The sequence below is a fragment of the Zosterops lateralis genome, assembly GCF_965231275.1.
Source record: "Zosterops lateralis genome assembly, chromosome: 23".
NCBI lineage: Eukaryota > Metazoa > Chordata > Aves > Passeriformes > Zosteropidae > Zosterops > Zosterops lateralis.
This window is the reverse complement of record NC_139783.1, coordinates 1,083,754-1,100,744: the sequence shown is the minus strand read 5'-3', so window position 1 is coordinate 1,100,744 and position 16,991 is coordinate 1,083,754. Positions and strand designations below refer to the sequence as shown.

Below are 16,991 nucleotides of genomic sequence, written 5' to 3'. Positions count from 1 at the left end.
GTGAACCAAGTGGTCACCCCAAATCTACCATTGAGGTCACCCCAAATCCATCCCAAATCCACCCCAAATCCGCCCCAAATACATCCCAAATCCATCCCAAATTCACCCCAAATTCAAACTGGGACCCCAAAACCACCCTGAGACCCCCCTGGAACTCAGGACCCCACCCCAGGTGGACCTTGACCCACTTTGTGAAGGTCTCATCTGGGGGGACATCGAGGTCACCCCAAATCCACCCAAATCCACCCAAATCCACCCCAAATCCACCCCAAATCCACCCCAAATCCATCCCAAATTCAACCTGAGACCCCCAAAACCACCCTGAGACCCCCATGGAACTCAGGACCCCACCCCAGGTGGGCCTTGACCCACTTGGTGAAGGTCTCATCTGGGGGGACATCGAGGTGACCCCAAATCCATCCAAAATCCATCCCAAATTCATCCCAAATTCAAACTGGGACCCCCAAAACCACCCTGAGACCCCCAAAACCACCCTGAGACCCCCATGGAACTCAGGACCCCCCCCCAAAAAATCCAGTTTTTTGGGGGGAGGTCTGGGAAGAATTTTGGGGGGTCTGGGAGGTTTTTTGGGGATCTGGGAGTTTTTTGGGGGGGTCTGGAAGGTTTTCTGGGGGATCTCAGAAGAATTTTGGGGCTCTGGGGCCTTTTTGGGGGTCTGGGAGGTTTTTGGGGGGGTCTGGGAGGTTTTTTGGGGGTCTGGGAGGTTTTGGGGGGTCTGGGGTTTTTTTTGGGGGGTCTGGGAGGGTTTTTGGGGGGTCTGGGAGGTTTTTGGGGGCTCTGGGAGGTTTTTTGGGGGGTCTGGGAAGAATTTTGGGGGGTCTGGGAGGTTTTTTGGGGGCTGAGAAGTTTTTAGGGGGGTTTGGGAAGAATTTTGGGGGTTTGGGAGTTTTTTTGGGGGTCTGGGAAGAATTTTGGGAGTCTGGGGTTTTTTGGGGGGTCTGGGAGGTTTTTTGGGGGGTCTGGAAAGACTTTTGCAGGTCTGGGAAGAATTTTGGGGGATCTGGGGGGCTTTTTGGGGGTCTGGGAAGATTTTTTTGGGGGTCTGGGAGGTTATTTGGGGATCTGGGAGTTTTTTGGGGGATCTGGGAGGTTTTTGGGGGGTCTGGGGAGTTTTTTGGGTGTGTGGGGAATTTTTGGGATTTTTTTTGGGGGAGGGTTTGAGAGATTCTGGGGCTTTTTTGAGAAAAATATTGGTGGAAAAATCTGGGAATTTTTGGGAGGTGTGATGAGAATTTTTTTTAGATTTTTTGGGATAACCCAAGTATTTTTTTGTGATTTTTTTGGGGGGAAGTCTGAAAAATTTCCAATTTTTTTGAGGAATTTTTTTAGATTTTTTGAGGTAACCCAAACATTTTTTTTTATTATTTTTTGGGGTTTTTTGAGTGGAATTTTGTCAGAAAAATCTGTGATTTTTTTTTTGGATTTTTTAAACACTTTTTTGGAGTAATCAAAATATTTTTTGCAATTTTTTAAAGAAAAAAACTCCAAATTTTTTGAATTTTTTTCCCATTTTTCACACCAAAACCCCCAAAATTTTTTTAAATTTTTTTTTTTTTTTTTTGAGAAAAAACCTTCAACCCACCAGCCAAAGCTTTAATCCTGGAGCACTCGAAGATTTTGGGGTCCCCCCAGGCCCGGGGCTCCGGGGGGGGGTCCCAGGGCCCGTTGTTGTTGTTGTTGGGGGGAGGGGCAGAGTCCACATTGTCCAGCTCGGCCATCGGGGTGGGGGAGGGGCCCCAAATGTGGGGAGGGGTCCCACACTCAGCCTGGAAGAGATTGGAGGGGAGGAAGGGGTTAATTTTTTATATTTTTGAGGGTGGGGATTTAATTTGAGGTTGTTTTGGGGGTTTTTAGAATCTCAAAATAGTCTGAGAGTCAAAAAACCACAAAAATTCTGTGAGACCCCTCCTCAAAATTCCTCCCAAATCCACCAAAATCCAGTGAGACCCCTCCCCAAAATCCTCTGAGACTCCAAAATCCCTCCTAAATCCCCCCAAATCCCCCAAAATTCCTCCCAAATCCCCCAAAATCCCCCAAAATCCAGTGAGACCCTCCCCAAAATCCCCGTGAGAGTCCAAAATCCCTCCTGAGACCCCAAAATTCCTCCCAAATCCCCCAAAATCCAGTGAGACCCTCCCCCAAAATCCTCTGAGACCCCCAAAAATCCCTCCTGAGACCCCCATGGGACCCCCAAAATCCCTCCTGAGCCCCCAAAATCCTTTCAGACCCCTCCCCAAAATCCTCTGAGACCCCAAAATCCCTCCCAAATCCCCCAAAAATCCTCTGAGAGCCCAAAAATTCCTCCTAAATCCCCCAAAATCCAGTGAGATCCCTCCTCAAAATCCTCTGAGACCCCCAAAAATCCCTCCTGAAACCCCCAAAATCCTCTGAGACCCCAAAATCCCTCCTGAGACCCCAAAATCCTTTCAGACCCCTCCCCAAAATCCCCTGAGACACCAAAATTCCTCCTAAATCCCCCCAAATCCTCTGAGACCCTTCCCTCAAATCCCTCAAAATCTCCTGAAATTCCCCCAAATCCCCCCAAAATTCCCTCAAAACCTCCCAAAATCCCCCTAAATCTCCCCAAAATTCCCAAAATCTCCCAAAATCCCCCCAAACCCTCTCCAAGACCTCAAGCAAACCCCAAAATCCCTCCCGAAATCCCCCCAAAATCTGCCAAAATTCTCCCAAATCCCCCCGAAATTCCCCCAAATCTAAATTACCCCCAAATCTAAAATTACCCCAAATCTCCCCAAATCCCCCCCAAATCTGCCAAAATCTCCCGAAATTACCCCAGATCCCCCCAAAATTCCCTCAAAACCCTCCCAAAATCCCCCAAAATCTCCCCAAAATCTGCCAAAATCTCCCAAAATTTCCCCCAAAACCTCCTGAAATCCCTCCAGATCTCCCCAAAATCCCCCCCAATCTGCCAAAATCCCCCAAAATATCCCCAAAATTCCTCCAAACCCCCCCTAATTCCCAAAATCTCCCCAAATTCCCCCCAAATCTGCCAAAATCACCCAAAATTCCCTCCCAAAATCTCCCCCAAACCCCTCAAATCCTCCCCAAATTCCCCAAACCCCCCCAAAATCCCCCAAAATCCCCCGAACCTCCCAAAATCCCCCCAAATCCCCCCAACTTCCCCAAAACCTCCCAAAATCCCTCAAAAATCTCCCCAAATCCCCCCAATAGACCCCAAAATACCCCTCAAACCCCTCCAAAATCCCCCCAAATCTGCCAACCCCCCCCAATCCTTCAAATAATCTCCCAAAATCCCCCAAAAATCCCCCCAAATTCCCAAAATCCCCCCAAAACCCCCAAATTCCCCAAAACCCCCCAAAAAACCCCCCAAAACCTCCCGAAATTCCCCCAAATCCCCCCGAAATTCCCTCAAAATTCCCCCAAATCCCCCTGAAATCTCCCCAAATCCCTAAAAAATCCCCCCAACCCCCCCCAAACCTCCCGAATTTTCCCCAAATCCCCCCAAAATTCCCTCAAAACCTCCTGAAATCCCCCAAAATTCCCCAAAAAATCCCCCCAAAATCCCCCAATTTTCCCCCAAACCTCCCAAAATCCCCCCAAAATCTGCCAAAATCTCCCCAAATTTCCCCCAAAATCTCCCCAAATTGCTCAAATCTCCCCAAATCCCCCAAAATCTCCCCAAATCCCCCCCAAACCCCTCAAAAGTCTCCCCAAATTCCCCCAAAACCTCCCCAAAATCCCCCCAAAATCTCCCCAAATTCCCCAAAATCCCCCCAAAATTCCCCAAAATCCCCCAAATTCCCCCCAAACCCCTCAAAAATCTCCCCAAATCCCCCCAAAATCTCCCAAATCCCCAATTACCCCCTAAATCCCTCAAAACCTCCCAAAATCCGCCAAAATCTCCCCAAATCCCCCCCAAACTCCTCAAAAATCTCCCCAAATCCCCCCGAAATCCCCCCCAAAATCTCCCCAAATTTCCCCCAAAATCTCCCTAAATTGCTCAAATCTCCCCAAATCCCCCAAAATCCCCCCAAAATTCCCCAAATCCCCCAAAATCCCCCCAAAATTCCCCAAAATCCCCCAAAACCTCCCAAATTCCCAAAATCTCCCCAAATTCCCCCCGAATCTGCCAAAATCATCCAAAATTCCCCCCAAAACCTCCCCCAAACCCCTCAAAAATCTCCCCAAATCCCCCCGAAATCCCCCCCAAAACCTCCCAAAATTCCCCCCAAACCCCCCCAAAACCTCCTGAAATCCCCCAAATTCCCAAAAATCCCCCAATTTTCCCCCGTTCCGGCCCCTCCCGCCCGTGACCTTGAAGGACCCTCCCCCCATCCCCCACCCCTTCCCAAAACCCCCCAAAAAATCCCCAAAAATCTCCCAAAAAATCCCCTAAAATTCCCTTAAAAATCCCAAAAAAAATTCTTCCCTCCCCAATCAAATCCTCCATCCCCATCACCTGCCGGGCTGCGGAATTCTGGGAATTCTGGGAATTCTGGGAATTCTGGGAATGTTGGGATGGGGGGAGGGGTTTTTTGGGGGGGTCTTTGGTGGCCAAAATTTTGATTTTTTTTTTTTTTTTTGGGGAGGGGGTGAAGGGGGTGGGGGAGGGGTCGGGTTTGTTGGCGCCGCTCGGAGCCGCCCCAGCCCCTCCCCCACCCCCAGCCAGGACAGGCCCCTCCCCCCACCAGGGACACGCCCCGACACCCCCGAAAATTTAAAATTAGACACTCAAAAAGCGATAAAAATTAAAAAAAAAAAAAATTCCAAGATAATCCCCATAATTAAAAAAAATTATTGTTATAGTTTTTAAAAAATTTAAAAAAAATTCCACCCAAAATTAAAAAAATTTCCCCCAAATCCTCAAAAATTCCTCCCAAAATCCTCAAAAATTCCCCCCAAAATCCCCCAAAAATTCCCCAAAAATCCTCAAAAATTCCCCCCAAAATCCCCAAAAATTCCTCCCAAAATCCCCCAAAATTCCCCCCAAAACCCTCAAAAATTAAAAAAAAAATCTCCAAAAAATATAAAAAATTTTTCTCAAATTAAAAAAAAAAATCCCTCTAAAAATCCCCCAAAATTAAAAAAAAAATCCCCCTAAAAATCCCCCCAAAAAATAAAAAAAAAATCCCCCCAAAATAAAAAAAATTAAAAAATAAATTCCCCCAAATTGCCCGAAAATTCAAAAAAAAAATTATCCAAAATTAAAAAAAAAAATCTCCCCCAAAATCCAAAAAAATTAAAAAATAAATTCCCCAAAAATTTTAAAAAATATCTCCCCAAAATAAAAAAAAATTAAAAACTAAATTCCCCAAAATTAAAAAAAATCCCCCCAAATTGCCCGAAAATTCAAAAAAAAATCTCCAAAAATTAAAAAAAAAAATCCCCCCAAATCCCCAAAAATTAAAAAAAAAAATATTCCGAAAAATTCCCCAAAAAATTCCCCCCAAAATCGCAAAAAAATAATAAAAAAATTTCCCCAAAAATTAAAAAAAAATCCAAGAATTCCCAAAAAAAAACCAAATCCCCCCAAAATCCCCAAAAGGTAAAAACAAAAATCCCCAAAAGTAAAAAAAAAATTCCCCGAAAAAAATCCAAAAAAATTCCCCCCAAAATCCCCAAAAATTAAAAGAAAATTCCCCAAAATTCCCCAATAATCCCTAAAATTCAAAGAAAAAAATCCACAAAAATTGCAAAAAATGTTTGTCCAAAATAAAAAAATCCCCCCCCAAATCCTCAAAAATTAAAAAATAAATTTCCCCCAAAATCCCCAAAAATTAAAAAAAAAATTTCTCAAAAAAAAAAAAATCTCAAATTAAAAAAAAATCCCTCCAAAAATCCCCCAAAATTAAAAAAATTAAAAAATAAATTCCCCAAATTCAAAAAAATCCCCCCCAAAGTTTCCCTGAAAATAATTTTAAAAAATTCCCCAAAATTTAAATAAAATCCCCCCAAAATTCCCCGAAAATAAAATAAAATTCCTCAAAATGCGAAAGAAAATCCCCCAAAATTGCAAAAAAATCCCCCAAAAATAAAAAATAAATCCCAAAAAATTCAAGAAGAATCCCCAAAAAATCCCCCAAAATTCCCCCCAAATTGCAAAAAAATCCCCCAAAATTGAAAAAAAACAAAACAAAAACAAAAACAAACAACCCCTAAAATCCCCCAAAACTGCAAAAGAAAATCCTCCAAATTCCAAAAAAAATCCCCAAAAAATTCTCAAAAAAATCCAAAATAAAATCCCAGAAAATTCCTCAAAAATGCCCCAAAATTCCCAAAAAATTGGGGGAAAAAAAAATCCCAAAAATTCCCAATAAAATCCCCGAAAAAAATCCCCCAAAAATCTCAAACTGGGATTTCTGTTTTCCTGAATTTCCTGTTATTCCCAGTTACCCCAGTTATCCCAGTAATCCCAGTTATCCCAGTTATCCCAGTTATCCCAGTTATCCCAGTTATCCCAGTTAACCCAGTTATCCCAGTTATCTGTTATCCCATTATCCCAGTTATCCCAGTTATCCCAGTAATCCCAGTTAGCTATCCCAGTTATCCCAGTTATCCCAGTTATCCCAGTTAGTTATCCCAGTAATCCCAGTAATCCCAGTTATCCCAGTTATCCCAGTAATCCCAGTTATCCCAGTTATCCCAGTTATCCCAGTTATACCGGTTATCCCAGTAATCCCAGTTATCCCAGTAATCCCAGTTAGTTATCCCAGTTATCCCAGTAATCCCAGTTATCCCAGTTATCCCAGTAATCCCATTATCCCAGTCATCCCAGTTATCCCAGTTATCCCAGTTATCTGTTATCCCATTATCCCAGTTATCCCAGTTATCCCAGTAATCCCATTATCCCAGTTATCCCAGTTATCCCAGTTAGTTATCCCAGTAATCCCAGTAATCCCAGTTATCCCAGTTATCCCAGTAATCCCAGTTATCCCATTATCCCAGTTATCCCAGTTATCCCAGTAATCCCATTATCCCAGTTATCCCAGTTATCCCAGTTAGTTATCCCAGTAATCCCAGTAATCCCGTTATCCCAGTAATCCCAGTAATCCCAGTAATCCCATTATCCCAGTTATCCCAGTTATCCCAGTTATCCCAGACTGGGATAACCCAGACTGGGATCCAATGGACTGGGATAACCCGGACTGGGATAACCCGGACTGGGATAACCCGGACTGGGATCCAATGGACTGGGATAACCCGGACTGGGATAACCCGGACTGGGATAACCCGGACTGGGATCCAATGGACTGGGATCCAATGGACTGGGATAACCCGGACTGGGATAACCCGGACTGGGATCCAATGGACTGGGATAACCCGGACTGGGATCCAATGGACTGGGATCCAATGGACTGGGATCCAATGGACTGGGATAACCCGGACTGGGATAACCCGGACTGGGATAACCCGGACTGGGATAACCCAGACTGGGATAACCCGGACTGGGATAACCCGGACTGGGATCCAATGGACTGGGATAACCCGGACTGGGATAACCCGGACTGGGATCCAATGGACTGGGATAACCCGGACTGGGATCCAATGGACTGGGATAACCCGGACTGGGATCCAATGGACTGGGATCCAATGGACTGGGATAACCCGGACTGGGATAACCCGGACTGGGATCCAATGGACTGGGATCCAATGGACTGGGATAACCCGGACTGGGATAACCCGGACTGGGATAACCCGGACTGGGATAACCCAGACTGGGATCCAATGGACTGGGATCCAATGGACTGGGATAACCCGGACTGGGATAACCCGGACTGGGATAACCCGGACTGGGATCCAATGGACTGGGATCCAATGGACTGGGATAACCCGGACTGGGATCCAATGGACTGGGATAACCCGGACTGGGATCCAATGGACTGGGATAACCCGGACTGGGATAACCCGGACTGGGATCCAATGGACTGGGATAACCCGGACTGGGATCCAATGGACTGGGATAACCCGGACTGGGATAACCCGGACTGGGATCCAATGGACTGGGATCCAATGGACTGGGATCCAATGGACTGGGATCCAATGGACTGGGATAACCCGGACTGGGATAACCCAGACTGGGATAATCCAGACTGGGATAACCTGAACTGGTCTAACCTGGGATCCTGAGGACAAGGCAATGGTGCCGGTTTTGGTCTTTACCTCAGTCCCAGTGCCAGGGCCAGTCTCGGATCCAGTGTCGGTCTCAGCCTTGGTGCCGTCTCTGATGCTGATCTCGGTATTGGTCCCAATACCGAAGATTTTTGGGCCATTTCGGTAAATTTATGGTTAAACCTGGTGGATTTACGGTGGATTTTCGGCCCATTTGGGTGATTTTAGGTCAAACCGGGCGGTTTTAGGACCGCGCGTCCCTTTGGCCACGCCCATTCCCTCACGATTCCCGCCCTGTCCCTGACCACGCCCCTTCCCCTCATGATTCCCGCCCTGTCATTGGCCCCGCCCCTTTCCCCTCACGATTCCCTGACCCCGCCCCTTTCCCCTCATGATTCCCTGACCCCGCCCCTTTCCCCTCATGATTCCCGCCCTCTCCCTGACCCCGCCCCTTTCCCCTCATGATTCCCTGACCCCGCCCCTTTCCCCTCATGATTCCCTGACCCCTCCCCTTTCCCCTCATGATTCCCTGACCCCTCCCCTTTCCCCTCATGATTCCCTGACCCCGCCCCTTTCCCCTCATGATTCCCGCCCTCTCCCTGACCCCGCCCCTTTCCCCTCATGATTCCCTGACCCCGCCCCTTTCCCCTCATGATTCCCTGACCTCGCCCCTTTCCCCTCACGATTCCCGCCCTGTCCCTGACCCCGCCCCTTTCCCCTCATGATTCTGAAGAAAACAGCTTGGGCAGCTGAAGGAAAATCTTTTTTGATTGAACAAGACCCTTCTGCGGGCTGAGGGATCCAAAGGTCAATGTAGCAAAGGAGAAAAGTCTAAAGAGTCGTTTTTTAGAGTTTAAAATATAACACAGTATGGTCTGGGCTCATTTCTTGGCCACGCCCCTTTCTCCTCATGATTCCCGCCCTGTCCTTATCTCCGCCCCTTTCCCCGCATGAGGCCCTGACCCCGCCCCTTTCCCCTCATGATTCCCGCCCTGTCCCTGACCACGCCCCTTTCCCTCATAATTCACTGACCCCGCCCCTTTCCCCTCACGATTCCCGCCCTGTCCCTGACCCCGCCCCTTTCCCCTCATGATTCCCGCCCTGTCCCTGACCCCGCCCCTTTTCCCTCATGATTCCCGCCCTGTCCCTGACCCCGCCTCTTTCCCCTCACGATTCCCGCCCTGTCCTTGGCCCCGCCCTCCCAGCCCGGGGCCGGGCCCGGGGGAGGAGGAGGAGGGAGGGAGGAAGAGGCGCAGCGGCCGCAGGAGCGGGAGGAGAAGACGAGCGGAGGGAGCGGCGGCTCCAGCGCTGCCTGAACTGGCGGCAGCGCCGGGATCATCGCCCCCCATCCCGCAGGTGCCCGGGGAGGGGGAGCTCGCCCCAAATATCCCGGGTTTGGGGTCCTTGCGTTTGGGGTATTGTGGGGGGATGTTTGGAGCTCGCGGGGCTCCCAAGGCGAGGCGCAGATGCCGCTCGGGGGGACATCGGGGGGTCCTGGGGGTGTTTTTGGGGTGTCCCGGTGTCGGCAGAGCCCCTGGGATTGCCGGGACCCCCTTGGGGGCTGCAGGGGCGGGAAAGGGGTTCGGGGGTTCCGGTGCCGGCAGTGGATGGTCCAGTATGAGCCCAGTCCCTCCCAGTACGAGCCCAGTCACCCCAGTACAAGCCCAGTCCCCCCAGTACGAGCCCAGTCCATCCCAGTATCACCCCAATCCCTCCCAGTACGAGCCCAGTCCCCCCAGTAGGAGCCCAGTCCCCCCAGTAGGAGCCCAGTCCCCCCCAGTACGAGCCCAGTCCCCCCCAGTACGAGCCCAGTCCCCCCAGTAGGAGCCCAGTCCCCCCCAGTACGAGCCCAGTCCCCCCAGTAGGAGCCCAGTCCCCCCCAGTACGAGCCCAGTCCCCCCCAGTACGAGCCCAGTCACCCCAGTACAAGCCCAGTCCCCCCAGTAGGAGCCCAGTCCCCCCAGTATGAGCCCAGTCCCCCCAGTAGGAGCCCAGTCCCCCCAGTATGAGCCCAGTCCCCCCAGTAGGAGCCCAGTCCCCCCAGTACGAGCCCAGTCCCCCCAGTAGGAGCCCAGTCCCCCCAGTAGGAGCCCAGTCACCCCAGTACGAGCCCAGTCCCCCCAGTACGAGCCCAGTCTCCCCAGTACGAGCCCAGTCCCCCCAGTAGGAGCCCAGTCCCCCCAGTATGAGCCCAGTCTCCCCAGTACGAGCCCAGTCCCCCCAGTAGGAGCCCAGTCCCCCCAGTAGGAGCCCAGTCCAATCCCATCCTCTCCTTGTCCTTCCTGCCGCAGACAAGGAGCCGAGCATGGAGAGCAGGGAGGACAAATCCCCGCGGCAGAAGCTGCTGGGAGAGGCCGTTCTGAGCGGCTCCACGGCGCAGGAACGCAACGGGGAGGAAAAGGGCCGGAGATCCCTGAGCAGGAGGGGCTGCAAAGGCCGAGGGCGAGGATGTGAGGAGGAAAGAGCCGGCCTGGGCCGGGAAGGCGGCCGGAGATGGAGCCAGAGCTCAGAGCTGGTGGACCATGAGCAGCTCCGTGATGGGGAGAAGCCCCACAAGTGCTTGGAGTGTGGGAAGAGCTTCAGTTGGCGGTGCCGCCTGGTCAGCCACCAGAGGATCCACACTGGGCAACGGCTCCATGAGTGTGGGGAGTGCGGGAAGAGATTCAGCTGGCAGTCCAGCCTGATCTGTCACCAGAGGATTCACAATGGGGACAGGCCCTACAAGTGTGGGGAGTGTGGGAAGAGCTTCAGCTTGAGCTCCAGCCTGATCAGTCACCAGAGGATCCACACTGGAGAACGGCCCTACGAGTGTGGGGAGTGTGGGAAGAGCTTCAGCTTGAGCTCCAGCCTGATCAGTCACCAGAGGATCCACACTGGAGAACGGCCCTACGAGTGTGGGGAGTGTGGGAAGAGCTTCAGGCAGAAATCCATCCTGATCAATCACCAGAGGATCCACACTGGGGACAGGCCCCATCAGTGTGGGGAGTGTGGGAAGAGCTTCAGCCAGAAATCCCACCTGATCCGTCACCAGAGGATCCACACAGCAGAACGGCCCTACCAGTGTGGGGAGTGTGGGAAGAGCTTCAGGCAGAAATTCCTCCTGATCCGTCACCAGAAGATCCACACAGCAGAACGGCCCTACGAGTGTGGGGAGTGTGGGAGGAGATTCAGCCGGAAATCCCACCTGATCCGTCACCAGAGGATCCACACTGGGGACAGGCCCCATCAGTGTGGGGAGTGTGGGAAGAGCTTCAGCCAGAAAGTGAACCTGACCCACCACCAAAAGATCCACACAGGAGAATGGCCCTACGAGTGTGGGGAGTGTGGGAAGAGCTTCAGGCAGAAAGCCAGCCTGAAGTTCCACCAAAAGATCCACACTGGGGAGAGGCCCTATAAGTGTTCCCAGAGTGGGAAGAGGCTTCAGACGAGCACCCAGCTCCTTGAACATCAGCAGAGTCACTCAGGGGAGAGGCCCTTCCACTGCCCCGACTGCGGGAAGGGCTTCAGGTACAACTCCAAACTCATCACCCACCGGCGCATCCACAGCGGGGAGAGGCCCCACCAGTGTGGGGAATGTGGGAAGAGCTTCAGAGAGAGAGGCACCCTGATCCGTCACCAGAGGATCCACACTGGGGAACGGCCCTACGAGTGTGGGGAGTGTGGGAAGGGTTTCAGGCAGAAATCCCACCTGACCGACCACCAAAAGGTCCACACTGGGGAACGGCCCTACAAGTGTTCCCAGAGTGGGAAGAGGCTTCAGACGAGCACCCAGCTTCTTGAACATCAGCTCATTCACTCAAAGGAGAAACCCTTCTGCTGCCCCGACTGCGGGAAGGGCTTCAGGTACAACTGCGACCTCATCAGGCACCGGCGCATCCACAGCGGGGAGAGGCCGCACCAGTGTGGGGAGTGTGGGAAGAGTTTCAGCCAGAAAGGCAACCTGATCAGTCACCAGAGGATCCACACTGGGGAGAGGCCCTTCGAGTGTGGGGAGTGTGGGAAGAGCTTCAGCCAGAAATACCTCCTCATCAGGCACCAGAGGATCCACACAGGAGAACGGCCCTACGAGTGTGGGGAGTGTGGGAAGAGCTTCAGCCAGAAAGGCAACCTGAGCTTGCACCAGAGGATCCACACTGGGGAACGGCCCTACAAGTGTTCCCAGTGTGGGAAGGGGTTTTTGACCAGCACCCAGCTCCTTGAACATCAGCTCATTCACTCAGAGGAGAAACCCTTCCACTGCCCCGACTGCGGGAAGGGCTTTATGCGCAAGTCCAACCTCATCACCCACCGGCGCATCCACAGCGGGGAGAGGCCCCACCAGTGTCCCCAGTGTGGGAAGAGTTTCAACCAGAAAGGCAACCTGATCAGTCACCAGAGGATCCACACTGGGGAACGGCCCTACGAGTGTGGGGAGTGTGGGATGAGCTTCAGCCAGAAATACCTCCTCATCAGGCACCAGAGGATCCACACTGGGGACAGGCCCCATCAGTGTGGGGAGTGTGGGAAGGGCTTCAGCCAGAAAGGGAACCTGATCCTCCACCAAAAGATCCACACTGGGGACAGGCCCTACAAGTGTTCCCAGTGTGGGAAGGGGTTTCGGGCCAGCACCCACCTCCTTGAACATCAGCTCATTCACTCAGAGGAGTGGCCCTTCCGCTGCCCCGACTGCGGGAAGGGCTTCAGGTACAACTGCGACCTCATCAGGCACCGGCGCATCCACAGCGGGGAGAGGCCGCACCAGTGTCCCCAGTGTGGGAAGAGTTTCAGAAAAAGAGTCACCCTGATCCGTCACCAGAGGATCCACACTGGGGAACGGCCCTACGAGTGTGGGGAGTGTGGGATGAGCTTCAGCCAGAAAGGCAACCTGATCAGTCACCAGAGGATCCACACTGGGGACAGGCCCCATCAGTGTGGGGAGTGTGGGAAGGGCTTCAGCTGGAAATACCTCCTGATCTGTCACCAGCGGATCCACACTGGAGAACGGCCCTACGAGTGTGGGGAGTGTGGGAAGAGCTACAGGCAGAAATCGCTCCTGATCTGTCACCAGAGGATCCACACAGGAGAACGGCCCTACAAATGTTCCCAGTGTGGGAGGAGATTCAGGCAGAAAGGGAACCTGATCCTCCACCAAAAGATCCACACTGGGGAACGGCCCTACAAGTGTTCCCAGTGTGGGAAGGGGTTTTTGACCAGCACCCACCTCCTTGAACATCAGCTCATTCACTCAGAGGAGAAACCCTTCCACTGCCCCGACTGCGGAAAGGGCTTTACGCGCAAGTCCAACCTCATCATCCACCGACGCATCCACAGCGGGGAGAGGCCCCACCAGTGTCCCCAGTGTGGGAAGAGCTTCTCACAGAGCTCTAACTTGACCCAACACCAACGGAGGCACCGCTAAGAGAAGCCCTGCGAGTGCCCCCAGTGCGGGAAGAGCTTCATGCGCTGCTCCAGCTCCAGCCCCCACTGCAGGAGCCACGTTGGGCAGAGCCCTGGTGACCCACATTCCCCTGAAAAAAGGGCGGGAACTGTGAGGGGAAAGGGGCGGAGACAAGGCGGGGATTGTGAAGGGAAAGGGGCGGGGTCAGGGACAGGGCGGGAATCGTGAGGGGAAAGGGGCGGGGTCAGGGCCTCATGAGGGGAAAGGGGCGGGGTCAGGGACAGGGCCAGAACTGGGAGGGATTTTCAGCCCATTTCGGTGATTTCACGTCAAACTGGGCGGATTTACTGTGGATTTTCGGCCCATTTGGGTGATTTTAGGTCAAACCGGGCGGTTTTAGGACCGCGCGTCCCTTTGGCCACGCCCCTTTCCCCCATGATTCCCTGACCCCGCCCCCTTTCCCTCATGATTCCCGCGCTGTCCCTGACCCCGCCCCTTTCCCCTCATGATTCCCTGACCCCGCCCCTTTCCCCTCATGATTCCCTGACCCCGCCCCTTTCCCCTCATGATTCCCTGACCCCGCCCCCTTTCCCTCATGATTCCCGCCCTGTCCCTGACCCCGCCCCATCCTCCTCCGATTTCCTCATGATTCCCGCCCTTTCATTGGCCCCGCCCCTTTTCCCTCACGATTGCCTGACCCCGCCCCTTTCCCCTCATGATTCCCGCCCCGCCCCTTTCCCCTCATGATCCCCTGACCCCGCCCCTTTCCCCTCATGATTCCCTCCCTCTCCCTGACCCCGCCCCATTCTCCTCATGATTCCCTGACCCCGCCCCTTTCCCCTCACGATTCCCTGACCCCGCCCCTTTTCCCCTCATGATTCCCGCCCCGCCCCTTTTCCCCATGATTCCCTGACCCCGCCCCTTTCCCCTCATAATTCCCTGACCCCGCCTCTTTCCCCTCACGATTCCCGCCCTGTCCCTGACCCCGCCCCTTTCCCCTCATGATTCTGAAGAAAACAGCCTGGGCAGCGGAAGGAAAATCTTTTTTGATTGAACAAGACCCTTCTGCGGGCTGAGGGATCCAAAGGTCAATGTAGCAAAGGAGAAAAGTCTAAAGAGTCGTTTATTAGAGTTTAAAATATAACACAGTATGGTCTGGGCTCATTTCTTGGCCACGCCCCTTTCCCCTCATGATTCCCGCCCTCTCTTTAGCCCCGCCCCTTTCCCCTTAGAGTTCCCACCCTGTTCTTAGTCCCGCCCCTTTTCCCTCATGATTCCCGCCCTGTCCCTGACCGCGCCCCTTTCTCCTTCAGAGTCCCCGCCTTGTCTCCGCCCCTTCCCCCTCCCGGTTTCCGCCCTTTTCTTGGCTCCGCCCCTTTCCCCTCACAGTTCCCGCCCTTTTTTTAGCCCCGCCACTTTCCCTTTACGGTCCCCGCCCTCTCCCTGACCCCGCCTTTTTCCCCTCACAGTTCCCGCCCTTTCTTTAGCTCCGCCCCTTTCCCCTCACAGTTCCCGCCCTTTTCTTGACCCCGCCCCTTTCCCCTCTCAGTTCCCGTCCTCTCTTTAGCCCCGCCCCTTTCCCCATAGAGTTCCCACCCTGTTCTTAGCCCCGCTCCTTTCCCCTCACAGTTTCCGCCCTCTAATTACCCCCGCCCCTTTCCCTTCACAGTACCCGCCCTGACTCCGCCCCTTTCCCCTCAGGATTCCCGCCCTTTTCTTGGCCCCGCCTCTTTCCCCTCATGATTCCCGCCCTTTCGTGGCCACGCCCCTTTCCCCTCACAGTCCCCGCCCTTTTTCTTTAGCCCCGCCCCTTTCACCTCACAGTCCGCTCCTTGACCCCGCCCCTTTCCCCTCACAGTACCCGCCCTGACCCCGCCCTCTTTCCCCCTCATGATTCCCGCCCTTTTTTTAGCCCCGCCCCTTTCCCCTCACAGTCCCCTCCTTGACCCCGCCCCTTTTCCCCTCATTATTCCCGCCCTTTTTAGCCCCGCCCATTTCCCCTCACGATTCCCGCCCTGACCCCGCCCCTTTCCCCTCACAATTTTTCCCCATCTTGCAGCGCAAAAAGCGGGAAAAAAGAAAACAAATTCACACCAAAACAAGAAGAAAACCCTCCAGATCCACAGAGACAGGGATAACCCACACTGGTATTGTACAGACCGGGATGGAGGCGGCAGAACGAGACGAATTGAGGCGGCTCCGCCCGGCCCAGGGGAACCTCCCAGTCCCTCCCAGTCCCGGCCGGGGGCGAGGTCAAAACTGCTCGGAGCGATCGTGGAGCCGATCCCGGAGCGATTCTGGTTCTGATCCCTGAGAGATTCCGGTTCTGATCCCGGTTCGGTTCGTTTCACGGAGCGGGAGATGAAAATCGCCATTTTTGGAGCCACCGGCAGAACCGGGAGGGTCACGCTGGGCCTGGCGCTGGAACAGGGTAAGGGAGGACCCCAAAAACCGGCTCAGGGACCCCAAAAATGGGATTGGGGACCCCAAAAATCGGCTCGGGGACCCCAAAAATGGGATTGGGGAGCTCAAAAATGGGATTTAGGACCCTGAAAATGGGAATGGGAACCCCAAAAATGGGAATAAAACCCTAAAAATGGGAATTGGACCCAAAAATGGGAATGGGGACCTCAAAAATGGGAATAAAACCCTAAAAATGGGAATGAGGACCCTAAAAACGGGATTGGGGACCCCAAAAATGGGATTGGGGAGCTCAAAAATGGGAATAGGGAGCCCAAAAATGGGAATAAAACCCTAAAAATGGGATTGAGAACCCCAAAAATGGGAATGGGAACCCCAAAATTCCAGAGAAACCCCAAATTCCTGTGACCCCAAATTCCTTCAACTTCCCCAAATTCTGGCGACCCCAAGTGACCCCAAACCCCCCGTGATTTCCCCAATTTCCTGTGACCTCCCAAAATCCCCCAGAACTTCCTCAATTTCTGTTCCCAAAATTCTGGTTTTGGGGCCCCCAAATCCCCCAAATTCTCCCCATTTTGGAGTTTTTGGGGTCCCCAAATCCCCCAAATTCCCCCATTTTGGGATCTCCCCATTCCCAATTTTTGGGGTCCCCAAATCCCCCAAATTTTCTGCATTTTGGGATCTCCCTGTTCCCAGTTTTTGGGGTCCCAAATTCCTCAATTTTGAGGTCCTCAAATCCCCCAAATTTTCTGCATTTTGGGATTTCCCCATTCCCAGTTTTTGGGGTCCCAAAATCTCCCAAATTCCCCAATTTTGGGATCCTCCTGTTCCCAGTTTTTGGGATCCCAAAATCTCCCAAATTCCCCAATTTTGAGATCCCAAAATCTCCCAAATTCCCCAATTTTTGGGGTCCCAAAATCTCCCAAATCCCCCAAATTTCCCCATTTTGGGATCTCCCCATTCCCAGTTTTTAGGATCCCCAAATTCCCCAATTTTGGGGTCCCCAAATCCCCCAAATTCCCCAATTTTGGGATCCTCCAGTTCCCAGTTTTTGGGGTCCCCAAATCCCCCAAATTCCCCA

The 16,991-nt window shown here is 52.6% G+C and overlaps 2 protein-coding genes across 7 annotated transcripts in view; one reads left to right on the top strand and one right to left on the bottom strand.

The window, feature by feature from the left end:
* The window catches only part of SPTBN4 (spectrin beta, non-erythrocytic 4), a gene marked incomplete at its 3' end in the record, with an annotated part of 59,286 nt that extends 52,756 nt beyond the window's left edge, over positions 1 to 6,530 (bottom strand). Inside the window, 2 exon segments of the mRNA XM_083877170.1 lie at positions 1,604 to 1,787; positions 4,463 to 6,530. Coding sequence (XP_083733296.1) covers positions 1,604 to 1,739 — 136 coding nt within the window. The 5' untranslated portion in view covers positions 1,740 to 1,787; positions 4,463 to 6,530.
* Positions 6,531 to 15,602: 9,072 nt separating this feature from the next.
* Positions 15,603 to 16,991, top strand: part of BLVRB (biliverdin reductase B) — an 8,100-nt gene continuing 6,711 nt past the window's right edge. Inside the window, exon 1 of one of the 6 annotated variants that reach the window (XM_083877297.1) lies at positions 15,603 to 15,920. In XM_083877297.1, the coding sequence (XP_083733423.1) occupies positions 15,851 to 15,920 (70 nt within the window). In that variant the 5' untranslated portion in view covers positions 15,603 to 15,850. The remainder of the gene's footprint in view (positions 15,921 to 16,991) is intronic. The other 5 variants (XM_083877294.1, XM_083877296.1, XM_083877293.1 and 2 more) reach the window with 5 other exon arrangements.